The following is a 24898-nucleotide window of genomic DNA, read 5'->3' on the forward strand; positions in this document are numbered from 1 at the left end:
AAAAAATGTCTTCTTTTAAAACAAGCCTGCTCCCACAATGTCATGTAATTAGTTTGTATGTGAAAGTTAGTACCTCTTTTTATCCAGTATGTTTTTAGTGTGTGTGTGTGAAAGTTTTAAATGAAATGTAATGCTTTGGAGTGTAACAACAGCCTGCCCAGGGAAGTGCTACAACCTGGTACAATGCATCTCTCCTTGTTGAGGTTAATGTATATTGTACACTGCCCGTTCATATAAATAAATAAAATGTTCTTCTCTTATGAAGATTTAAATCAAGTAGTTGCTTAAAATGTCTCCGACAGGTTAGAAAACATGAAGCGTCGGTGACTTCACACATTTGTTTTGAGGCCCAACGATGGAGATCATATTAGGAACAGCAGTACACTGATGAACCTGTGAACAGAGGCCTCAACACCATCACCTTTCAGTCAACTCAGCTTCATCTTAATTATGCTAATTTATGCGTAACTGTCTTAAAAGGGGTTAAATCATGAACGATCCACTTCTACAGTGTTTTTGTCTCCTGACCCACAAAACGTGAAATAAACTCAACCAGTCGAACATTTGTGACATCATAAGAAGGATTGTGGTTAAAAACAAACAAACCCTCGGCTGGTTGAGTGCAAACATGTTCAGGCCTTTAATAAACTCTTTTCTCTCCAAACACTGAAACAAACTGAACACATTTAAAGTGTTCGGTGCTCCATGTAAACATCCGACTGTCGACTCGAGCTTCACCTTCGATCTCCACCCGAAATAAAAACATCCAGAAGAACAGAGAAGTCTTTTTATTTCTACTCGACTTTATTAAAAAATATCATCAACAAAATCCTCAGGAAACATGCTCACACACACACACACACACACACACACACGGTTAAACAGGAGAATAAACAGACATCATAGAGCTTCCTGTTTGCAGTGAAACTAAACGTTGTTGGCGGGCCGACGGTTAAACTAACACCAGAAGAAAAGGAGCCAAACAAGCGACCAATCAGTGAAGGGCTTCATTCCAAAACGCTTTGCATTCAATTGATCAATAATTAAAGGTTGAGGATAAAAATGACCTGATGTTCCCCGCTTCCAAAAATATACAATATTTATATAATTACACGCAGCGAAATCTCTGACTGGCGTTCGGTTCTGGAAGGAAACGCTTCACTTTGAAAACACTCAAATCAAGTGATATAAAAAAATACTGATATTTATAGTTGTTTATCTCTGGTTTACATGCACACACACACACGTTAACACACACACACACACACACACACACGTTAACACACACACACACACACACACGTTAACACACACACACACGCCTGACTCATTCAAAGAGGAAAAAAAAAAAAAAGGAAATCTACAAAAATAGACCATCGAGTGTTTTTGCTCTCTGAGGAGTCGTCATCGTCGTCTCCGGAAAGATCCCGTTGGTACGACGTCGGCGCCCGTCAGCATTAATAAGATAAATCGTCTTTATTCACATATCGACAGATGAACAGATGCTAACGTCACACTGCGCTAAGCTAACAGCTGTTTGCTTCGACCTCCACAGGTCAACGCTGAACGGTCGCGTGGCGTCTCTTTGGCGTTCGTGTCAGACGAGCTGTGGGGAGTTTGAACGCTAACGTGCAGAGAGGCGAGGGGAGGAGTTTAGCCCGTTTAAGCTTCAGATCTCCAACACGTCCAATAACAGATTCAGGATTTATCGATACGATTTTGGTTTGATGATCAAAGTCAAGGAGCTTAATGTGGATCGACAGATCTGGAAGTTTTCCTCGTCTTGTTTTCTGGTCTCTGACGACCTCGGCGTGACCTCCAGCAGATTCTACAGTCTGCTGAGGATCATCGTCGTGACCTTCGATACGACCTCTGACCTTTGCTGCATGTCACCACATGCTCTCTCTCTCTCTGCTTCCTGTCAGATCTACGACGGTCTGTGGAACCTTATTCAGAGATTCAAGGTCAAATAAAGGTCAAATAAACGCCTCTCATGTGTTCAGAGCAGAAGCAACATGACCTCGTTCAGCGTCACATCAGGAACGTCGAAGTGAAATGATCTTTTGATCCGAACACAAACAAACGTTTAGTCTCAAAGCGTCTAAACGAACTCCTCGCCATTCTGAGTCCATTAACCGACGACACAAAGATGTTTCTCTGCTGTGTGAACCAGGTGGAGCTTCTGACTCGTCTTTTTCAAACTTCTTCAGGTAAACGTGGGCGACTTTCAGCTCCGGCTAAATAAATCATTAAATCGTTCGGCACGGATGAAAAAAAAACAAAAAAAAAAACTCCAGAGACGTAATTCGACATCTTTTTTTGTTTCGTTCGTTCTAAAAACGTTCTGCCTCCGAAGCAGCCGTGACGCTCTGTCCATCTGTCGTGGTGTTCCTGCGCTCTCATTGGCTGACGATGAGCTGTCTCAGGTACGACTGCGTGAGGCCGCGGAGCTCCTCCAGCGTGTAGTCCTCGGGCATCGGCAGGCGGGTGATGTGCGGCGCCAGCTGTGTGAGCGGGATGCTGAGGGAGTCGGACGCCGCCTCGCCGTGCTGCAGGCTCAGCACCACACGCAGGATGTTCGCCACACGCTTCGCCATTTCTGCAGGGGGGGGGGGGGGGGTTAGTCAGATTAAACAACAGGCGGTTTTATCGACCAACCTGAACTCAGATTCTTTTATTTAAATTAAACCTTTGATTGAAGACGTTCCCGCTCGTCTGAGCGTCGTCATGGAGACGATGCGTCGACACTTCTTACTGTGCGAGCGGAGAGCGTTTAAAGTGGCGTGCCGTGATCACGACTTGAATCAGGTTTCAGGGTTTGTGTGGTGAAAAGGTCCCGCTGAGATTCAAACTCAACTTTATTGTTCACGCAGCTTTTCTAACGAGCGTGGCGTGGCGTGGCGTGAATGCTCACGTGTCCGTCCGTTCAGTCTTTACACAGACTGAAGTTATGTTGAAGACTCTTTTTAACGATTCTTTTATATTTTGATCTCATTTATTTTTCCACTGACTTTTCTGCTGCTTTGCAAGATGGAAAAAGGATGATCTTATCCTGTAACCATGGTAACGGCGAGCTCTCACCTGATTGGGCGAGCCGGTCTCTGGCGGTGCTGCAGGGCAGCAGCTCGATCCTGCTGCACAGAGACGTGGTGTCGGTGTAGAGACGCTCCAGCTCGTATCCTGCGTTCTCCATCTGACAGTAAAAAACACGTCACGGATTATTAACCCCTTCAGCTCCACCTCAGTCATCGCACAGCATTTATGACAGCAGCGATGGCGTCCGTACCTGCTGGATGTCCTGCAGAGTCTTGATGACTCGGATGTAGTCCAGGTAAACCCTCCCCGCCGTGTCCCAGTCCTGGATGGTGGCGCTGTGTTCAGGGACCGCCAGCCCCTCCAGGAACTCCAGCAAGTAGTCGTGGTTATCGTTGATGATGCAATCTACGGCAGGACGGGAGGAACAAACGGAACGCTTCATTAAACACCTTTAAAATTCACAACTTCTGCAAAAAGCTCGATCATCAGACTTTTTTGTTCTTGTAGTCCAAACGGTTTAAGACCTTTGACGGTCTGGACTCAGCATCTTTATATTTAAACTCCAGATGAGTTCAGACTTGAATGTTAGCTTTCTGTCGGGTCCCTCGGAGCGTGGTTACCTGAGGCCAGGTGTTGGATCAGCAGACGGTGACACTGGCTCCAGTACCCGGCGCGGTATAGGTGCAAGGCCTCCAGGTGTCTGTCGGCGTCTCGGCGTGCTCGGGTGGCCTTGGCCTCGTGGATCCACTGCTCCGGGATCAGCAGCCTCTCGGTCAGGAAGCGCTCCCTCCGCACCGACTCGTCCGAGTCGCGCAGGGGGCAATGAAGGGTTAACATCTCCCGCACCGCTCGCTCGCGCTGACTGAAAACAGAGAAACACAACATCAGCGTGTTGTCCTCAGAGGAGACGAGAAGAGACGACTGCATGTTCAGAAACTCAAATCCAGAATATCAGTTTATTTTCAGAGATGTCCAGGACCCGGGTGCAAACTGATCCAGGATGAAGCAGAGAGCTGAATGATGTTAGCTTGAAGCTAGCACACGTACAGCTAGCACACGTACAGCTAGCACACGTGAGTACAGTAAATCTGATCAGACAGAAAGGCTGTTGGCCAGACTGTGAATCTCTAATCTAACGTTATGTAAATTAGCCTTGTTGTGATTGAAGTCGTCGCTCTGAAGTGAGTCAGCTGATCACGTCAGCTGATTACGTCAGCTGACACGTCCTCTTCAAACAACAAAGAGCGTAACGAGCTCAATCATGAAGAAATGAGAGGATCAAACTGTAAACGCGAAGGAGGATGTTCCAGGGCTTCATGACTGTTAGCATCAGGTTAGCATTGTTAGCATCAGGTTAGCATTGTTAGCATCAGGTTAGCATTGTTAGCATCAGGTTAGCATTGTTAGCATCAGGTTAGTCGGGTCTTGAGAGTGAGGATGAGATATTTCTTTTATAATAAATAATAACAGCACACCCCGACGTGCTCGTAACAGATGTTTTATATGAATCCAAAGTGAAATCAGAGAGTCAGTCGATCGTTCACGTCAAACTGACCAAAGGACTTTATGAATTATCAGCAGCACATGTTGCATCGTGTGTGTAGCGTGTTCGTACGTGTGGTCAGGAATGTGCAGCAGGATGAAGACGGCCATGTGCCACAGGCCGGCGCTCTCCAGCTGAGCGGCGTAGCTGGCGTGGAGGAGTCCCTGCCGCGAGGCGCTCAGGTGGCTGTAGTGCAGCGCTTGCAGGACGCCCCACAGGTGCCAGCTCAGACGGTAGTCCAGACGCTCCCAGGTGACGGTCAGAGGGTCCAGCAGCTGCTGCAGGCTGTAGTGTCTACACGGAGACACACGGAGGGATTAAAGGAGCATTACACGCGCTTAGCTCAGCCCGTTATCACGCCGCGTCCACCCAGACCGCAAAGATGCTACGGCTAGCGTTAGCTAAAATGAGAGCACATATCAAACTGGTCTCAAAGACAGTTTAATTAAAGAAAATGTAAAAACTATTAAAACATTTAAATGGCGACGTCATGATGTCATCGAGTGATTAAAATGAATGTTCTGTAGGACGAGGAGATGCAGCCGTTTACCGGTCGCTGTAGAGTTTCAGCAGGTGGAAACAGAGGTCGTGGAGCGGACGTTTAGACTCCTCCTCCTCGTCCTCCATGTTCGGCTGCGCTGCCTCCATGTACGTGGGCAGGGGGGCGCAGGCGTACTTCCCCCCCTCACACGAGCCCTGCAGGACAGAAAGAGACTTTAAAACTACAGATCAGCGAGACGATGACGCTGCTCTGTGATCAGACATGACGGTTTCTGGTCATGTGGTCTGGATCTGATTTTTAAACTGATTTGGGAACTAAAGTCTTAAACGTCAGCTGGCTCACTTAGTGTAGTTTAGTTTATAATAGTTGTGTTTCATTGATTAACTTTCTCTATTAAATAAATAATATAACTTAAAAAGCTGTTTGTGATTATTGGTGTTTTTGCATTTTAACAAACAGATGTGTGAAGCTTCAATTTATGAAATACTAATCATTAATTAATAATATGAGTCTGGACTGCAGTACCCATTTCAAACACTAGGTGTCAGAGTTACATGCTGCTCCTTTAATGTCAGGAAAATGAATCTGTAAGAATTAAACACGCAAAGAGCAAAGAAAATAAAAACAGAATCTTTAGTCAATGACCTCAGATCACGTGACCTCAGATCACGTGACCTCAGATCACGTGACCTCAACCTACCTGGAAGGCAGCTTCATACTTGACGAGGGCGTCGGCCACGGAGGCCGTCGGCGGCAGCATGAACCAGAGGTGGACTGCTACGCAGCGCTTCCAGTCCAGCTCCGAGCAAACGTTCACCACCGAGTCAGACGACTGCCACACCTGAGCGACAGGAAAAAATAAGACTTAATAATCTGGGATATTTTAATCTCTCCGGGATGAATGTGAGCTGAATCTCTGCTGTGACGGGGGTCGTACAGGTTTCCCGGCGAGCAGCGTGAAGATGCGCAGTCGTTCCTCGGGCAGGTAGCAGTCGGTCTGCATGCGGTTCCAGTCGGCGAGCTGCAGGGCGAGCAGCTCTCGGCAGTACTGAGAGCCCACGGCCTGAGACAGCAGCAGGGACAGACGGTGGTCTCCTGAGGACACACAGAGGACGCACAGAGGACGCTGATCACGTAATTCAGCTTCAGAGAAACTTAAAAAAGCTGCCGACCTTTAACCTTTTCAGACTTTGACCAAAAGTGTAAATATGGAAGGAACACATGCAAGGCCGCCGTATAAATAAATAATAAATCCTCCTCTCTCTCTCCTCACCTTCCTTCTGGGCGAGTCGACAGGCCTCACTTATGCGGTTTCCCGTCAGGTAGCTGAAGACGGCGTCCGTGTGGCGGCCCTTCTTGGCCTGGGCCACCTCCTCCTCCACTCTCACGGAGGCTCCACGGGCGAGCCAGTCAGAGAAGCTCCGCCTCCTCTCCAGCTGCTGCTCGTACTCGCCGAGCGTCTCCGTGTCCTCATCTGCAGGAGCCAAGCGACCCCAGAGAGCCTCGCACAGCGTCCAGACCTCAGACCAGTAGCCCAACACGGCTGCAGCAACACAAACGCCATTTAAAGAAATCATCATCAGTCGATCACAGCGGGGAAAGTGAAACGACAAAAATCACACGCCACGTTTTTACGTTTCATCACTTCTGATCGTCACGTAAGATCAGATTTTGTTAGCGAGACTGACGGCCATCTTTAGCGTCTTTTTTCACGAGTAAACTCCTCCCACTTACGATCTGTTTCTCCCTGTTGGTCGTTCAGCTCGCTGATCCACTCGGCGTACTCGTGCAGCGCTGCCACGCCAGGCAGCGGCCGGACGAGCGGGCAGGCGGAGGCGTCCGTGGTGTCCACAGTGCTGTGCTTCAGACAGATCTCCAGGGGGCGCTGCAGCACCGCCTGGCTCTCCTCGTCCTCGCTGCTCTTCACTGCAGGAGGCTCCAGGCCCACCAGCTGCTCCAACACGACCTTATATGGACTTTCTACGAGTCTGCAGGAGACAAAAACACAGAACTTGAACGTCAGATTTATAATCCAACTTCTGTGCTTCTCATTCGGAGCTGATTTCAGACTTTGCTGCCACCTGATTAACGAGCTTCTATCTTATTTTGAAAGGGGAACATTGAGTCGTCTTACGGTTTGCTCCTCGCCGGTTTTGGCAGGAAGCTGAAGTCGGTTTTGGCGGTCAGTTCTTGGTCGAGCTGTTTGGCCGACAGGGAGCTCAGCTGTTGGCCGCAGTGCGCCAGCGTCCAGCCGGGACCCCACCCGACCCTGAAGGAGCGACCGGCGAACAGCCCGGCGTCCATCAGCAGACGTTCCTGACGAGGACGAAGCTTCATTAAGTCACACGGCGTTCAGAACGAGTTCAGAGACGAGTCGAGTTTAATGACACCAACCTTCCCCTGAGTGATCGACTCCTTCAGGGGGACGGGGCCGCCCAGACGCCGGACGCCAACTGTCCTGACCGCCGGCTCAGGAGCCCGAGGGGGCAGCAGGAAAGAAGTCGGGCCAGGCCCCGCCCACTGCAGGGACCGCAAGGGTTCGACCGCCAAAGGGGACGAGCGAGAGAGAGAGGGAGGAAGAAGAGGAGGGCGGGGGGAGGAGTCTGACACCTGAGCCAGGAGGCCGGAGGTGAAACGAGCCTGCAGGAGACCGCCGACTGGAGAGAGAAGACACATCGTGACCAACAACGTCAAAACACCAAGAAAAGAAGTGGGCGGAGTTTATCATTCCCTACCTGAGTGTCGGCTCTGAGTCCCCGGCACGACCAGGCGAGGGGACGACACGTCAGAGACCTTCACGGCTGAGTGATCCGTGAACATGTCGCCATCGTCCTCGTCCTCAGCAAACAGAGACGCCTTCATAATCTGCAGACGGAACAGATGTGTTAACGCTGCGGCGGCGGCGGCCTGATGAGGTCATGTGCAGAAGGGCCGCTGCGCTACCTGAAGCGTGTGCGGATTGATGCCCAGCGAGGACGCCATGCGGCCCGACGTAGGGACGCCGTCGTGCTCTGCTGAGATCAAAGCTGCGAGCTTCCCGTCCGTCGTCTCCATCTCGCCCAGCTCCACGTCAGCTTCTCCTCCCAGCATGCTCTCTGTCGGGAAGCTCTGAGTGATGTCGGCCATGTCGCTGTCCAACTCTGCCAGGTCGCTGTGAAGATCGGCCACGACGGTGGACTGAAGAGCGAGAGGGACGACGAGGTCAGAGCCACAAACAGACTTTTAAAGAAACGCTGTGCACTTCCTGCGACCTTTGACCTTTGACCTTTGAGCAGAAATGTTACCTGGTTCATCCAATAAGGATCAACTTCCTGATCCAGGAACAGAAACTTTATCTGACTGAGTTCAGACTAAATATGAACGAGAAATGTTTCAGCAGCACAAATTAACTTTGTCCCGTCGTCAGCTGAGAGTACTTTACTTGGTGTGTGCTTTTATTTTGAAATACAGTAAGGCCCTTCCTGTAGACAAAAGGTTAGGACATGAAGCTAAGTACAGAAACAGGAAGTGGTTCGGACCATAATCTACAGAGAGACTGAAGGGACAACATCGTGTCTCAGCCTGAAATATTGAAGCTGTTATTTATTTATTTCCATGAAGTGAAACTAAAATCAGACATGAAATATTTCTGTTGACTTTATTCACATGAGACAAATGGATTCAGACAAAGCATGAAAGGTTTTCACTGCTGTCACTCAAACATTGATCTAAACTGTTGATCTGAAGTTTAAATTCACTTTAAAACACTTTTAAAAACTCTTTATAAAATACTTTCACAATAAAAGGCAGCTAAAACTCTATATGTGATAAAAACCTGAAATAATAAAGTGTTTTTATTGAAGGCAGATAGAAAGTTAGAAACATGTCCTGCGCTCACGTCTGACTCTGATCTCAGTTTATTTAAATCATCAAACACTAAACGGCCTTTAAAAGCTCAGAGATGACGTGTTGGATTAACGTGGATAGAAAGTGTCATGGCGTCCTTAAAAACAAGAAACAGCTGAAGAACTCGAGCTACTGAATCAGAGGTGTTTGAGCGAGCGGCTCCTTTAATCCTCTCTGTGTGTGTCAGTGAGGATGAGGAGGATGAAGGTGAGTGTTGATGGGCGCAGGCTGCTCTACCTGAGCCTGCGGCGCCACCTGCTGCTGAGACGGCGGCGGTTGTTGCGGCAGCTTGGAGGGAGGAAGTGACATCATTGTTTTCAGCTTTTTGGGGTCGGTCTTGAGCGGGACGTCGTCGTCCTCGTCAGAGTCCTGGAGGCCGTATTTGGAGAAATGGCTGACCTGAGAGGGAGAGAGAGAGAGAGAGAGAGAGAGAGAGAGAGAGAGAGAGAGAGAGAAGGGGGCGGAGTCATTGATACCTCACCTGATTGAACACGATTCAACGTTTCAACCTTTTTGCATCAAACTCAGTGAAGAAGAACCAAACGTTAAATCAGCGACCGACCTCGAAGACCCAGGATCCCGTCTCAGGTCTGTACTCCAGGAATTTGGCGCCCTGTTTGCGTGAAGCTTTCTCCAGCCGGCCCTCGTAGTTCATGTCAGTCAGACGCTCGGGGCTCCGGATCTGGATGCAGGTCGTCTTATCGTTCGGCCAAACGCCGTCCAGAGTGACCTCGGCCCGCCTGCGACCACACACAAGAGACGGGATCAGGTGAGGAAGACGTTTTGGACAAATCCTCCATCTTTAAATGACCGTTCAACCATCACTCACCTGTTAAGCCCCTCCCCCTCAGGCGGCTTGTTTTTGTCATCCGGATACACGATGACTTCTTTGCGCCTAAAGTGGACGATCTCGTCCAGGTTCAGTCCCGTCACGTTCACCTCGCCGGGGAAGAAGATGGAGCCGTAGCCTGCGAGAGCCAATCAGAGCGGAGCAGTGAGACGACCGTCCAAATAAGCACTCAGATAAACGTTACGGCTCTGATGAGGTCCGTTTACCTTTCCTGCCGACGGTGAAGTTCTCCACCACGCAGTCTCCGTTGTCGTCCACCATCTCCGACAGGTCGTCCATGGACGGGATGGTGTAGTATCCCACGCGGCTCAGAACGATGCCTGAAACACAGGAAGCAGCAGCTGACGCCTTCGCTCGTTTCCTCTGACCGCCACGCAGAACCTCAAATATTCAAGTTCAGTCCCGAAGACTTGAATATATCTTTGATCCTCTGTGCAATATGACCCGCTTTTCATTGATTATATATATATATATATATATATATATATATAAATAAATAATATAATTTTATTATTACGACTTCGGATTCGTTCAGCTGTCAGAACGCTCCAACACGGTGACAAGGTTCGAGTGGGTGAATCAGGTGTTTCTGACCTGCAGGGTGAGGAGACTGTTGAGACTCCTGTGGCTCCTCCTCTCTCTCCTCCTGCAGAGACTCCTCCCCCAGGGACGCCGACACGTCCTCGCTGCTCAGCTGAGGACAGTAAAATGTGAAATTAACACGGGAACACACAGACACACGAAGCTCTGAGACGACAAACACTCGGCCTGATTTGAACCAATCAGGAGCTCCTCTGACCTCCAGTCCGTTCCTGCTGGCTTTGTGCATGTTGAGGTCGCTGATGGTGTCCTGCAGGCTCGGCTGGACGCGGCCCTGCGGGATCGGCTTGGCGATGGGGTTGACGTAGAATTGTGTGACCTCGTGGTCGTCGTCAGCTCGGCTGCTGGGGCCCGGCGCCTCCCTCAGCTCCTCCTCGTCCTCCAAGTGACTGAGGACGGAGTAACAGGAGAAGATGAGAGTCCTTCCTACAGCTCACTGTGTGTGTGTGTGTGTGTGTGTGTGTGTGTGTGTGTGTGTACCTGTGTCCGTTCTGTGGGTACTCGGATGGTGAGGCGAGGTCGTCTGACTCTTTGCTGATTGGACTGTTGTACTGGCTGCTGTTCAGGTTCTTGAGCACGAGCTTCTTGATGCTCTTCCTGTCAACACGACACACACGGTCAGAGTTCTTGTGTAGCTTAGCGCCCGCTACAGGTGAGCGCCACGGCGCACTTTCAGAAACGGTTGCCATGGCGATCAGGTGTTACCTGGGGATGAAGGCTCCGTTGGTGAGTGAGGGCTCGTCGTCGTCCAGGCCGTCGAAGAGTTGCGTCTTGGAGGCGCCTGACGATGAAAGTGCTTTGGGGCGGACTCTGGTAGCAGGGCGTGGCGTCAGCTTGTAGTGAGTGGGCGTGGTTAGAGCCTTCTGGGCCGTGGGATTGGTTGGTTTCAGACGCTGCGAGGACACAGACAGGTTTGTGTAAGAAGCTTTGTGAGTTCATGAAGACAAACGGCAGCGTCTCTCTCACCTCCTCTTTCTTCTTCGGGTCGGACAGCTGGTTTCTGAACAGCGGCGAGTCTCCGTAAGGCGAGTAGGCCAAGACGCTGAGCTGCTGCTGCAGCACGGCCTGCTGGGCCGCCGCCGCATTCGGATCCGTGAGCGCTGCAGGAGAGACATTAAAAAACCCACAAAAAAATCAATAACTGTTCCTGAGAGGGACGAGAAATGAATCAGTTTAAAACTTTAGAAAGTGAAGCGTGAAGATCAAAACCAGTGAGAGCGAAACGTTGGGTTTGTGTACTGGTTTGTGTACTGGTTTGATTGACTCAAGGGGACAATAAAGTGTCATACAGTAACAACGTGCTCTGCCTTAAAAACCTTGGTTAAAATCCTCCTGCGTCTCCTCTGAGATCCAACAGCAGCTCCGGATGCTGTCGGATCAGACGCCAACACGTCAGGTCTCCCTCGCTCAGCAGAAGAGCATCGAGACGGTGTAACAGGGTGAAGACGTGCAAAGTAAAGGCTTTCTCTGGGGGGGGGGGGGGGTCTCACCGACGGGCTGATGCGGAGCTCCGAAGCCGAGTGTGCTCGCTCCACTGTTGAATCCTGACGCTCCGAACGTTCCCATGGTTCCCAGCGTGGTGCCCAGTTTGTTGGCGTTATTTCCAAACAGAGACGTTGTACCGGTACCCACTGCTGAACACACATCCAACACTGTCAGCATGTCTGAGAGGACGCCACCTCAGCGGCTCAGTCAATAATCAGAACTCACATTTATAAAATAAAATGTTTCCGTCAAAAGCAAACCAAATATTTTACGATCCACTCTGAGGATGGTTTCTTGGTGAAGTGTTGCACCACGAGCACTAAAACGAGTTTTAAATATTCCAAATGTTCTCTGACTTTGGATCCTGGTTTTAGCTGGACTCTCGTACCTGCTCCAAAGCTGGTTCCCAGTCCGGCTCCCAGTCCTCCGGTGGCCGGCTTGCTCCCGAACAGACTCCCTGCAGCGGGATTCGTACCAAATCCTGGAAACCAATAAAAATCAATGACAACGGTTTGATCCAAAGAAACCTGAAGGCTCGCTGTGCATTGTGGGAAAAAATGCAGACTCACCGAAGGTGGACGTGTTGGTCGCCGTGCCCAGCGTGAGCGCCGGCTTGTTCCCAAACAGCCCCGTGCCGGTGCCGAACGACGGGGCGCTGGTGGTGGTGGTGCCGAACCCGGCTGTCTTATTACCGAAGAGACTCGGCTGTAATGAAACAACGATTCATCACAAACAGCCGACGTGAACGCAAACAAACATTCTGTCCATCACTAACTCATCGATTAAGTGACGTCAGATAAAACATGCACCTGAGTTCCCACAGTGCCAAACCCGGCGTTGGGTGTGCCAAACAGTCCGGTGGCCGCACCAAAGCCGGTGGCTGTACTCGGCTGAGTGGCGCCAAACAGCCCGCCTGACGCAGTCACTGCCGTGTTCCCAAACAAACCCTGAAACACAGGAGAGAAAACACTCAGACATCCACAGAGCTCTGAGGAGAGGGGGACGACATGGGACTCGAACCCACAGCCGCTAACACAAGAACTCATGACCATGATGGTTGTGTGTGTGGGATCAGAAGCACTCACCATGGTGCTGGTGTTGGGCTGTCCCATGGTGTTGGTGTTGCCGAAGGAGAAGCCCGTGCTCTGCGTGGTCGTGGGCTGACCGAACGGCTTGAAGAGGCTGCCGGCCGGCTGTGCTGGCGGGTTAAACAGACCGCCGGCAGTCGTGCCGAAACCGGCGGCAGGTGCTGGAGAGACGAAAAACAAAACGCATGTGGTTAAATGTGATGCTTGTTGAACATCGATGGCTGCTTCTAAACCACAACAACAAAAACAGGAGTTCGTCATCGCATCACGCGACTCGTTTGGTGCAGTCAGACTTTTATCTGGTCGTCACTTACTCGCTCCAAAGGTGCTCTTGTTCACGCCGAAGGAGAAGCTGGTGTTTGGGGCGGTGGCGCCGAAGAGGCCGGTGGCAGCGCTGGATGTGGCCGTGGCGGCTCCGAACATGCTGGCGGTAGGTGCCGCCATCGGGGTGGTCGGACCCTTCCTGCCCGCCTGGTAATCCTCCAGCCTCAACTCCTGCAGGGAGACGCAGGAGAGAAAAATGAAAAAGCAAATCCAGGTCATGGTTATTGTTCTGCAGAGACACGGCGTGCTGCAGAACGCACGCAGGGCGTGTCGGCCTGAAGTCTCACCTCCAGGGATTTGTTCTCATACTCCTTCATGGCGGTGATGCACTGGTGCTTGGTGTTGATGTTTGTGGTCACGCCCGCTTTCACCATCGTGTCACTTCCTGTTGGAGGCTGAAGGAGGGAAAAACAAGAGAACAGTCTGGTGACATGTGGAAGAATCAGTTTGACACATTTATGAGCGGCGTCGTGCCAAACGGCACATAAACAGACGAGATGCTTTTGGACTCTTTCATCCAGGCGCTCCAGTCGTACTCACGTTAAACTTCACGGTGGTTCCGGGCTGCTGTGTGGCGGAGAAGCCCGCGCCTCCGAAGAGGGAGGCGGTTCCACCGAAAGGGTTGGCGGCGGCGTTGGTGGCCCCGAACAGCCCGCCGCTGCTGGTGCTGGTCCCGAAGCCTGGAGGACACGGTGTGAGGGAGACTTTGTCAGGTGGTTCTGAAATGTCATCAGATAAATCTCAATGGGATCTACATTAATCAGAAACTTTTCATGACACAGGAACGTTAACGCTGATACGATTCTACAGAAGGTCAAAACGCCACAGAGCCAACAGAAGACGTTTAGTTACAGTTGGTCGTTTCTTCTTTTCAATTAATTCTAATACAACAACAATTACACAAAAACATTGCAAACTTATTTGACAGGCGTAGACAGTACTCTCTCTCTCTCTGAAGTTCTTTATAACCTCTGAGTCTTTTTAAAGAATCAATGGTCTGTTGTTTTCGGCTGTTCTGGGGTCTTTTTAAGAGGATCTCCGAAGTCGTTCCCTGACAGCGACACATCAGTCATGGTGTCTAAAAGAGGAGGGTACCAACGGTCCCGAGAACTATGAAGGCATTTCTGACACCTGCAGCAGTTTGGCTGAGACATTTTTAAAAGTGGTTCCTCTTTCTGTTCTGCTCTCGTGTTTATTTTATGAAACAGTTTGTCATGAAGGATCGTATCAGATTCAATAAGTACAGCAGGGATATACGGAGGGGTTCTTACTTCCAAACGAGGTGGGCTTGTTGGCGCTGAAAGCATTGTTCCCCTGGGAGAAGAGTCCGCCCGTGGTGCCTGTCGCCGTGCTGCCAAACAGGTTGGTGGAGGTTCCGCTCGCTGCACCAAACCCGAAGCCGGTGGTGGTGGAGGAAGTCGCCGGCTGGCTGAACGTGCTGGACCCAAACAGACCGCCTGGAGGAAACAGAGAGTTGTTCTCAGCAGCCTTCTTCACTCACTTGATAAACATGTAAGGGGGCTGATTTAACCACATCTTTATTTCTTTCTGATGGAAAACAAAAAACAAGTTTGAATACTGGACTACGACACTTTGCAGTAAGAAAGTCTCCGGTGGAGTTCATAGCACCGAGAAACTGACCTGCCAAATACTTCACAAACACAACTGATGTGAAATCTTCATGTGTGACGCATGTGTGAACAGACCCTAACTTTATCGAGAATTTTTCCTCTCGACCTGCGAATACAATTTACACGAGAAGTGAAATGTGTGCAGGGATTCAGGATGCTCTCCTGCTGTGAGAGAGGGGAAGTGCAGGCTGGCAGGTGATGTGTAAAAGAGGCTTAAAGATAGCAGCTGACAAACCAGGTTTAGCCTGCGTAGCGCCGAACAGTCCTGGAGCGTTGGCTGTCGTCCCAAACGCAGACGTCCCAAAGCCTCCTGCTGGCGCCCCAAAACCTGCATCTGAAGAAGATTTAACGTTTCATTAACTTAAAACTTTAAAAGTCAAGTGAATGACAAAAGCAAAAAGGAAGTAAGTTAGTTACAAGATTAATGCAAGTGTTGTTGGAGTTTAAATTAAATTTTAAATAAGTCTCAAACTTACTTGGCTGGCCAAAGGTTGACGAGGTGCCGAACCCCCCAGTCCCTCCACCAAAGGGAGTACCAAATGACTTGTTGAACATCTTGCCCTGCTAGCAGGACCTCATACGTCGTCTGCATGGAGAAAAACAACAACATTAACGTTATATGCTGTTTGAAAAGCTGCATTTCTACGGCAACACGTCTGAAGCTCCACATGGGCAAAGACGGTGCAGAAGGGGGCATCACGCACCTCCACGCCATTCAGGGACCTAAATACCTCAGCTTGAAACAGCAGTCTGACCAGACGTCATGACAGCAGAGTGTCTTACATCACATCTTGTTTGGCAATACATCAATAAATCTTAATACGATTTAGTGCCCAACCTAACATCATCACGATTTAGATTTGTAAAATACTTAAAGTAAATACCAAGGACCAACCTTTAACTCTGACACATCCCCTAGTGTTTAAAATGAGTACTGCAGTCTAAACTCTAATCATCACAGAGAGCTGTCTCCCCCCCTCCTCTCACACAGGTCAGCATGTGGTGGACACTGTAGCTTCAGTGTTTAGCCAGCTCTGCATGTGGTGGACACTGTAGCTTCAGTGTTTAGCCAGCTCTGCATGTGGTGGACACTGTAGCTTCAGTGTTTAGCCAGCTCTGCATGTGGTGGACACTGTAGCTTCAGTGTTTAGCCAGCTCTGCATGCGGTGGACACTGTAGCTTCAGTGTTTAGCCAACTCTGCATGTGGTGGACACTGTAGCTTCAGTCTTTAGCCAGCTCTGCATGTGGTGGACACTGTAGCTTCAGTGTTTAGCCAGCTCTGCATGGGTCTGTAAAGCTTTCTGCGTTCTAACCTCTCTCCATGTTTCATCTCCAACATTGATCCTAGTTTGAGCAGCTTTCTGCTGCTGGAGCTTATTAGAAACATGCAGAGGCTTTTTAGCTCGGGTACAATCACTTCTATCTGAAGCAGTTCCACTGCCCGCTTCCATCGCTGCAACACCTGTTCACCTGATAACTTCTCTCATATCTGGCAAACCCAGGGGCGTCCAAAACGGCCTTCAAAGCCCCGCCTACCTTCTCTGGTCCAATCAGATCCAGAGCATTCAGGAGCAGAATCTAAAGTTAGAAGGAGGACATACTGGCTGCTGCATTGTTGTCAGAGAAGCTTCAACGCAGCAGGTTTCCTTCATGATCACACAGGAAGAGAGCAGCTCTCTGATTGGTCCTTTAAAGAGTGGACTAAATGTTTGTATCACTAATTCAACATAAAATGAAGTAAACTGCACAAAACACAGCAGAACTCTAAAATCATAAGACTTACAGTTTTACATTGACCCCTCAGGTCAGATGTGATCTTTGAACTCTGAAGATCAAAAACATTTTAAACATAACAGACTCACTTCCTGCTCCACGTGCAGCTCACCGGGATGAGCCGTTAATCCAGGAACCGGGAAACCTACATAAAATATATTTATAACTGAACTACAGCCAGTCCTAGCTGGATGGGCGAGGTTAAACTGTAGGAAAACAAACCCACGAGACATTTCCAGATTAAACCAGTTAGAAACCAGCACACGGAGCCGCGGCTAACACCGTTAGCATCAACACTTTGACGGCTAACAACAGTCGAGCTCTACGACTTTAATAAGAGCTGCCCACAGTGTGAACTACTCCTCGTAATACAACAGGAGGGAGTTAAATACAGACGCATACTTCTGTTATAGATTTCACGTTTTGACGCCTTTCACAGTTTGTTAGAAGTTACGTCTCGAGCTAACATTAGCCAGCTAGCTCGCGAGCTAACTACGTAAACGTTATCACAACATTCCGGGAGAGAACCGGAAGGTTATAAATTATTTACCGGAAACGACGCTGCGCTGCTCGGAGGGTTTCTTTACCGTCCCGTCGATGTGCTGCTGAAGATACCGAGTCCAAAATGATGTTTGTTTAGACAAACATAGGCAGCGCCGGATAGCTTTGTCAACGAGGAGGGAAAACTGTCGACCAGCAACCGTCACGACGCACAGTGTGACGTCATGACGACATCAGGGACGTGAAGCATTAGTTCTTCTTCTTCTATCGAGTTTTATGGCGGTTGGCGTCCACATGATTTGTGTTACCGCCACCGTCTACATTTGTTAGTTCAATTTTTGCACATATTTCCAGCGTCCACCCACAGTAATAATTTTTTTAAAATAATGTTTTGTTATGTAATGTTAACTAATTGAAGAAAAGTGAGAAACCTCATAATTTATTTGTCTTCTATCTATCTATCTATCTATCTATCTGTCTGTCTGTCTGTCTGTCTGTCTGTCTGTCTGTCTGTCTGTCTGTCTGTCTATCTATCTATCTATCATCTAATAAAGGTTAAGTGTGAATTTATATAATCCCATCCCCTCTCCATTAATCTTTAGTTAATAATTGAACAAAGGCTTCCTTTAATTTAATCTTTAATTTACGATTAAATAAGCGATACATCTGTAAAATACATTTATATACATAAACAAATGCAAAAATGTATAATTATAGACAATCTTCATTCTTGTACCCCCTGAATATACATACTTAAAAGTTTTACAAGATCAGCGACTTTAAGTATTTCTTTATGACCATCATTAACAGCATGCTTATGTTTCTGAAAAAAATAAATTGTAAAGTAAGCATCACAACATACTGAAAAGCAGACATGGTTTGAGTCACAGGCCTTGAACCAACATTCCCAGTTTGCATTTGTTATGGACTTTTTTGGGTGTTTTCTGTCTTCCTTAATCAATACAGCCATATTCTGGGACCTATAAAGAGCCCTCTTAAAAAGACTGATCATGATCATCAGGTATGATCCACTTCTCAGCCTCGGCTGACATGGTTGAGCTTAAGTCGACAGCAGAGATAAAAAGTGAGGAGAGGCCTGATGTTCTGATCTCTGATGCCATAAATAAGAGAAGTCAGACATCTGGGGAAGATATAAAGACACACGTAAAAAAATATGTAAATACGAACAATAACAATCCTTGTTACAAATCTTGAGATAGCTATGAGCAGGGGGTTTTGTACGGTAGAGGAAAGAGTCAGCACCAGCTGCATCATATGCAGCAGCAGTGTGTTACGAGTCTTACGGGCTGAAGCTTTGACAGTGGAGGCCGACCTGGCTGCAAGCATCACACCAATATAAGAGGAAATGACTGTCAATCCAGCAGACACAAATACAAACGAAGTGTACGCTTTGTCAAAATAATCAAGCATTGGAATGATCAACAACAAACGTCCACTACAAAGGTCTGTCATCTGCAGGCTCTGCAGGTCTCTGAATAGAAACTGTAACAGTAAAATAACTCGAATGAGGACATTTAGTGAACTGATGGCCCAAACCACAATAATAGCCACCACCGTGGTTCTGATGGTGATGATGGAAGCATGCCTCAGTGGATAGCACACAGCTATATACCTCTCCAGAGACATCACCACCAGTGTGAGAGGAGAGATGTCGTTTGTGAGAGCAGCAAGCATGTAAAGAAAACCACACACAGGGTATGTCAGCAGTATTCTAGAAGCAGACAGTAAGTACATTATTTGACTCAGTAACAGCATAACAGTATCTGCAAAAAGGAGGTTATACAGCAGAATGTAACGAGAGGTTTCACAAAAGACAGTTTTACTCCTTAAGATGAACAACATGCTAAAATTAATGAAGAGAAACACACAGCATGGTACTGTTGTGGAAATGGAGAGGAACAGTCTTTCCAGAAGCCCCACATACTGTTCAGTGGTGATGTTGGTCTGGGACAGATTAAGATTAGACATTCAGAGAAGCAATTCAGACATTTATGCAACAATAAAACAATAATTAAACAATAATTTTCTCCAAAACAAAGATCCAACTTAATCCTAGATGTTTGTCAATCGAAGAGGCAAACCTCAAACCTAGAAAATCCTTTCTCATGGAAATGATATCAGCAGGTTAGCGTCCATGCTTAAGAGCAGAACTGGTCGGCAGAGATGTGAGCCCTGTCATACTGTTTATGAAGTCTGACTCTTCAATATTCATGTGACACCATCACATGGTAAGCAGCTGCAGCATAGATGACGCAATCTCCCTTTGGTCATTTTACAAGGCCCTGATGAATTTTATCCTGCCTATAGAAGAATAGCAAAGGATTAGCCAGTCTATTAACATTAGTTCTGGTTTTTGTTTATTTAGTAATATTGTTTTATACGGCCATCACTACATTACATAAAACAATAAGCCGTAATGTATCAACCCAAAGAGAAATGACAAATATTATCTTGTTACACTGGCACCAATCACAGTGGGTTGCATATAGGTAGCAATAAAACCTTTGTTGGTGTTTAGGAGCAGGAGAAACAGGCAAGTTTAAGAATGTGTGCGACTTTGACAAGGGCCAAAATATGATGCGCTGGTGCCCTACAGCGAGAAGGCTCTTGGTTCCAATCCCAATCGGTGGCCTTTCTTTGAGGACTTTGCACAAACTCCCACTGAAAGAGTGTGGATTCCTCTGGCTACTCGAGCTTCCTCCCACAGCGGTCTCTGTATGTCAGCCCTTTGATTGACTGGCGAAAAAGTCCATGTTGTACACTTCCTCTCGCCTATTGACGGCTGGTATAGGCTCCATTTTAGTTAATGGATGGATAGATGGCTAGACAAGTGGGTCAGAGCATCATCAATCTGCAACTCTTGTGAAAGTCTGCAGTGTGCCTACCAAAAGCCAAAAAAATGGTCCACAAGAGTAAAACCATTATACCAGCAACAAGGTCATGGTCAATAAGGCTCATACATGCACATGGGAAGTGAAAGCTGGCCTGTCAGGATCTCTATCTCATTGTGCATCGGTGGGATTTCTATTTGTTTGTGTGCTGGAAAAAGAAGTCCAATCCATGGGAACCCCAACTCACAAACACATGGATGTGAAAGATCTGCTGTTTACGTCAGAGTGCCAGATGTCACATCACTCCTTCACAGGTTTCGTGGAGTTCATGTCTTGTCAGGTCAGGACTGTGTTTAGGCCTGCTTTGAAGGCTGCGTCTTAGCTCTTGAGCAGAACGTGAACCTCCTTGGTTTGCCATGTTTTCATGTTTGAATCAACAGTGAATGTCCAAGGCACAGTCACATCATCGGTAAAAAAAATTTAAACAAGTGTGTTAAAAAAACTCCCCCCTGAACTGCTACCTTATCGTGGTGGGGGAGTTTGAGCACCCGAATGACCCTAGGAGCTATGTTGTCGGGGGCTTTGAGCCCCCAGCAGGGTCACCCAAGGCAAACAGGTCCTAGGTGACGAGTCAGACCAAAAGCAGTTCACAACAGCCCTATGACAGGATTAAGACCAAGGACTGTGACGTCGCCCGGCATGGCGGAGCCGGGGCCCCACCCTGGAGCCAGGCCTGGGGTTGGGGCCCGCAGGAGAGCGCCTGGTGGCCGGGCTTTTGCCCGTGGGGCCCGGCTGGGCTCAGCCCGAAAGGATGACGCGGGCCCGTCCTCCTGTGGACTCACCACCCGCAGAGGAAGCCGTAGGGGTCGGGTGCAATGTGGATCGGGCGGCAGTCGACAGCGGGGGCCTCGGTGACCCGATACCCGGACGCAGCTTCTGGCGTTTGGGACGTGGAACGTCACCTCACTGGGGGGGAAGGAGCCTGAGCTTGTGCAGGAGGTTGAGAGGTACCGGCTAGATATAGTCGGGCTCACCTCCACGCACTGCTTGGGCTCTGGAACCCAGCTCCTCGAGAGGGGCTGGACTCTCTACTTCTCTGGAATTGCCCGCGGTGAGAGGCGGCGGGCTGGTGTGGGCTTGCTCTTAGCCCCACAGCTCAGCCGCCAGGTGTTGGAGTTCACGCCGGTGAACGAGAGGGTTGTTTCCCTGCGCCTTCGGGTAGGGGACAGGTCTCTCACTGTCGTCTCGGCCTACGGCCCGAACGGCAGTGTGGAGTACCCGGCCTTCTTGAAGTCCCTGGGAGGGGTGCTGGACGGTGCTCCGACTGGGGACCCCATTGTTCTACTGGGGGACTTCAATGCTAACGTGGCCTTCCTGATCTGAACCAGAGTGGTGTTCTGTTATTGGACTTCTGTGCTAGTCACAGTTTGTCCATAACGAACACCATGTTCGAGCACAGGGATGTCCATAAGTGCACGTGGCACCAGGACTCCCGAGGCCGGAGGTCGATGATAGACTTTGTGGTCGTGTCATCTGACCTTCGGCCTTGTGTCTCGGACACTCGGGTGAACAGAGGGGCTGAGCTGTCAACTGATCACCACCTGGTGGTGAGTTGGATGCACTGGCAGGGGAGGAAGCCGGTCAGACTCGGCAGGCCCAAACGTGTAGTGAGGGTCTGCTGGGAACGTCTGGCTGAACCCTCTGTTAGCGAGGTCTTCAACTCCCACTTCCGGACGAGCTTTTCACAGATCCCGGGGGAGGCTGGGGGCATCGAGTCCGAGTGGACCATGTTCTCCACCTCCATTGTCAAAGCAGCTGCTCTGAGCTGTGGTCGCTGGGTCTCTGGTGCCTGTCGTGGCGGCAATCCCCGAACCCGGTGGTGGACACCGGAAGTAAGGGAGGCCGTCAAGCTGAAGAAGGAGTCCTATCGGGCGTTGCTAGCGCATAGGACTCCTGAGGCAGCTGACGGGTACCGGCAGGCCAGGCGTTCCGCAGCCCGGGCGGTCGTGAAGGCAAAAACTCGGGCCTGGGAGGAGTTCGGGGAGGCCATGGAGGAGGACTTTTGGTCGGCCTCGAGGAAATTCTGGCAAACCGTCTGTCGCCTCAGGAGGGGGAAGCAGTGCTTCACCAACACTGTTTACAGTGGAGGTGGGGAGCTGCTGACCTCAACTGGGGATGTAGTCGGACGGTGGAAGGAATACTTCGAGGATCTCCTCAATCCCACCTTCACGTCTTCCACCGAGGGAGCAGAGGCTGAGTTCTCAGAGGTAGACTCGTCCATCACCCAAGCCGAAGTCACCGAGGTAGTTGGCAAGCTCCTTGGTGGCAAGGCTCCGGGGGTGGATGAGATTCGCCCTGAGTATCTTAAGTCTCTGGATGTGCAGGGGCTGTCATGGTTGACACGTCTCTGTAACATCGTGTGGAGGTCGGGGACAGTGCCTCTGGACTGGCAGACCAGGGTGGTGGTCCCTCTTTTCAAGAAGGGGGACCGGAGGGTGTGTTCCAACTACAGGGGAATCATACTCCTCAGCCTCCCTGGGAAAGTCTATTCCAGGGTTCTGGAGAGGAGGATCCGGCTGATTGTCGAACCTCGGATTCAAGAGGAACAATGCGGTTTTCGTCCTGGCCGTGGAACACTGGACCAGCTCTACACTCTCCAGTGGGTGCTCGAGGGTTCATGGGAGTTTGCCCAACCAGTCCACATGTGCTTTGTGGATCTGGAGAAGGCATTTGACCGTGTCCCTCGCGGCACCCTGTGGGGGGTGCTCCGGGAGTATGGGGTTCGGGGCCCTTTGCTAAGGGCGGCCCGGTCCTTGTACGACCGGAGCAGGAGTATGGTTCGCATTGCCGGCAGTAAGTCGGACCTGTTCCCGGTGCGCGTTGGCCTCCGGCAGGGCTGCCCTTTGTCACCGGTTCTGTTCATTACTTTTATGGACAGAATTTCTAGTCGCAGCCAGGGGCCGGAGGGGGTCCGGTTCGGGGACCACAGGATCCCGTCTCTGCTTTTTGCAGATGATGTGGTCTTGTTGGCTCCATCGAACCCGGACCTCCAGCGCGCACTGGGGCGGTTCGCTACCGAGTGTGAGGCGGCTGGGATGAGGATCAGCACCTCTAAATCTGAGGCCATGGTTCTCGACCGGAAAAAGGTGGTTTGCCCTCTTCGGGTCGGTGGGGAGTCCTTGCCCCAGGTGGAGGAGTTTAAGTATCTTGGGATCTTGTTCACGAGTGGGGGGAAGATGGAGCGTGAGATCGACAGACGGATCGGTGCGGCATCTGCAGTCATGCGGTCGCAGTATCGGTCTGTCGTGGTGAAGAAGGAGCTAAGCCGAAAGGCGAAGCTCTCGATTTACCGGTCGATCTTCATTCCTACCCTCACCTATGGTCATGAGCTTTGGGTCATGACCGAAAGAACGAGATCTCGGATACAAGCGGCCGAAATGGGCTTCCTCCGTAGGGTGGCTGGGCGCACCCTTAGAGATAGGGTGAGGAGCTCGGTCACTAGGGAGGAGCTCGGAGTAGAGCCGTTACTCCTTCACATTGAGAGGAGTCAGTTGAGGTGGTTCGGGCATCTGGTCCGGATGCCCCCTGGACGCCTTCCTAGGGAGGTTCCGGGCATGTGCCTCCGGGAGGAGGCCTCGGGGTAGACCCAGGACACGCTGGAGAGACTATGTCTCTCGGCTGGCTTGGGAACGCCTTGGGGTCCCACTGGAAGAGCTGGAGGAGGTGTCTGGGGTGAGGGAAGTCTGGGTGTCTCTGCTTAGACTGCTGCCCCCGTGACCTGGCCCCGAATAAGCGGCAGAAAATGGATGGATGGATGGATGGAAGTGTGTTAAATGAGATTTTCAATATTACACTTGCAAGATAACAATAAAATACACAGTCATCCAGACAAACCAACAATTAAGGTGCACTTAAGAACATTCAAGACAAGGTCCTATACCAGGCTTTGACAGGGCAATACATCAAATCATTTTGAAATAAAGTTAAGACTCCTTACGGACAACAATATAATAAGGAAAGAAAAAAAAACACATAAATGATATTAATCAAGTCAAACAGGCATTCACAAACTTTTCCTCTAAATAAAGTCCATAAAATAAACCCATATTTTCATAAACTTATAATATTTTCCTTTAATGATCATAGAGAGTTTATCTAAGGAAAGACTGTGTGATAATTCCTCGAGCCAGTTCTATAGGCTTGGTCTATTCATTGATTTCCAAAAATGGTTATTGTATGTTTCACTTTAAGTAAACAGAAAGTGATCAATTTCTTATCTGTATTGCTCAGTTTTACAGTTTTTAGGGAAAATGCCAAGAATCAATATTTTGGGTGTGTTGCCCCAGTAGGGTCAGCAGGTAATGTTTTTATTGTGTGGTTGTTGTCTTGGAGGTGTGTGGACCATGTGATTGGATTGCAGTACTAAATGGAGTAACTCAGCCCACCTGGGCCCAGTGTGTCAGAAAGTCAGACTGCACATGCAGTTCATCCAGCAACCAGGGCAGTCAGGGCCTGTCATGTAGGGAGCCACAGAGGGGGCTCAAGAGGTTCTGGGGAGTTGAGGCAGGGTCCTCCCCCTTAGCAGATGCATGGTCGCCCACATTTTCAAACCCCTTATTGCAAGTGCACTGATCGTGGGCTAAGCAAGCCCCGGCAGCGACCCTGATGATGTGCCGTCACTGACGCCAGGCTTCACCATTGTCCACCTCAGGACTTGGCGTCGGTGTACCACCCTGTGGCTCAACAAGTCCCACAAGATGCTGTCCTTTTCGGTGCTTAAGTTTACAACTTTCCTCTGACTGTTTGTGGCAGAGGACTGGTTTACAA

General features: G+C 49.5%; 2 protein-coding genes across 7 annotated transcripts in view; both read right to left on the reverse strand.

Annotated features, from left to right (window-relative positions):
* Positions 1 to 773: 773 nt before the first annotated feature.
* nup98 (nucleoporin 98 and 96 precursor) overlaps positions 774 to 24898 on the reverse strand; it is a 50578-nt gene continuing 26453 nt past the window's right edge. For 2 of the 6 annotated variants that reach the window (XM_079356275.1, XM_079356276.1), the window contains exons 3-36: positions 15421 to 15530; positions 15180 to 15278; positions 14585 to 14770; positions 13854 to 14032; positions 13601 to 13708; positions 13304 to 13484; positions 12987 to 13150; positions 12711 to 12848; positions 12471 to 12606; positions 12290 to 12382; positions 11907 to 12050; positions 11383 to 11516; positions 11122 to 11309; positions 10897 to 11013; positions 10616 to 10805; positions 10411 to 10510; positions 10023 to 10136; positions 9796 to 9934; positions 9529 to 9706; positions 9204 to 9365; positions 8025 to 8258; positions 7817 to 7946; positions 7476 to 7738; positions 7216 to 7397; positions 6816 to 7069; positions 6355 to 6624; positions 6019 to 6176; positions 5782 to 5922; positions 5130 to 5275; positions 4652 to 4873; positions 3657 to 3898; positions 3287 to 3441; positions 3082 to 3193; positions 774 to 2599 (exon numbers count right to left, since the gene is read on the reverse strand). In XM_079356275.1, coding sequence (XP_079212401.1) covers positions 2400 to 2599; positions 3082 to 3193; positions 3287 to 3441; positions 3657 to 3898; positions 4652 to 4873; positions 5130 to 5275; positions 5782 to 5922; positions 6019 to 6176; positions 6355 to 6624; positions 6816 to 7069; positions 7216 to 7397; positions 7476 to 7738; positions 7817 to 7946; positions 8025 to 8258; positions 9204 to 9365; positions 9529 to 9706; positions 9796 to 9934; positions 10023 to 10136; positions 10411 to 10510; positions 10616 to 10805; positions 10897 to 11013; positions 11122 to 11309; positions 11383 to 11516; positions 11907 to 12050; positions 12290 to 12382; positions 12471 to 12606; positions 12711 to 12848; positions 12987 to 13150; positions 13304 to 13484; positions 13601 to 13708; positions 13854 to 14032; positions 14585 to 14770; positions 15180 to 15278; positions 15421 to 15499 — 5538 coding nt within the window. In that variant the 5' untranslated portion in view covers positions 15500 to 15530 and the 3' untranslated portion in view covers positions 774 to 2399. Of the gene's footprint in view, positions 2600 to 3081; positions 3194 to 3286; positions 3442 to 3656; positions 3899 to 4651; positions 4874 to 5129; positions 5276 to 5781; positions 5923 to 6018; positions 6177 to 6354; positions 6625 to 6815; positions 7070 to 7215; positions 7398 to 7475; positions 7739 to 7816; positions 7947 to 8024; positions 8259 to 9203; positions 9366 to 9528; positions 9707 to 9795; positions 9935 to 10022; positions 10137 to 10410; positions 10511 to 10615; positions 10806 to 10896; positions 11014 to 11121; positions 11310 to 11382; positions 11517 to 11906; positions 12051 to 12289; positions 12383 to 12470; positions 12607 to 12710; positions 12849 to 12986; positions 13151 to 13303; positions 13485 to 13600; positions 13709 to 13853; positions 14033 to 14584; positions 14771 to 15179; positions 15279 to 15420; positions 15531 to 17268; positions 17480 to 24898 lie in introns of those variants that run through there. The other 4 variants (XM_079356277.1, XM_079356274.1, XM_079356279.1 and 1 more) reach the window with 4 other exon arrangements.
* LOC306831163 (odorant receptor 131-2-like) lies at positions 18255 to 19937 on the reverse strand (the record flags this gene model as incomplete). Its single annotated transcript, XM_079355109.1, has 1 exon — positions 18255 to 19937. The coding sequence occupies exon 1, from the start codon at positions 19206 to 19208 to the stop codon at positions 18255 to 18257; it is 954 nt and encodes a 317-aa protein (XP_079211235.1). The 5' UTR covers positions 19209 to 19937.

Source organism: Symphodus melops (genome assembly GCF_947650265.1).
Source record: "Symphodus melops genome assembly, chromosome: 11".
Taxonomy (NCBI): Eukaryota; Metazoa; Chordata; class Actinopteri; order Labriformes; family Labridae; genus Symphodus; species Symphodus melops.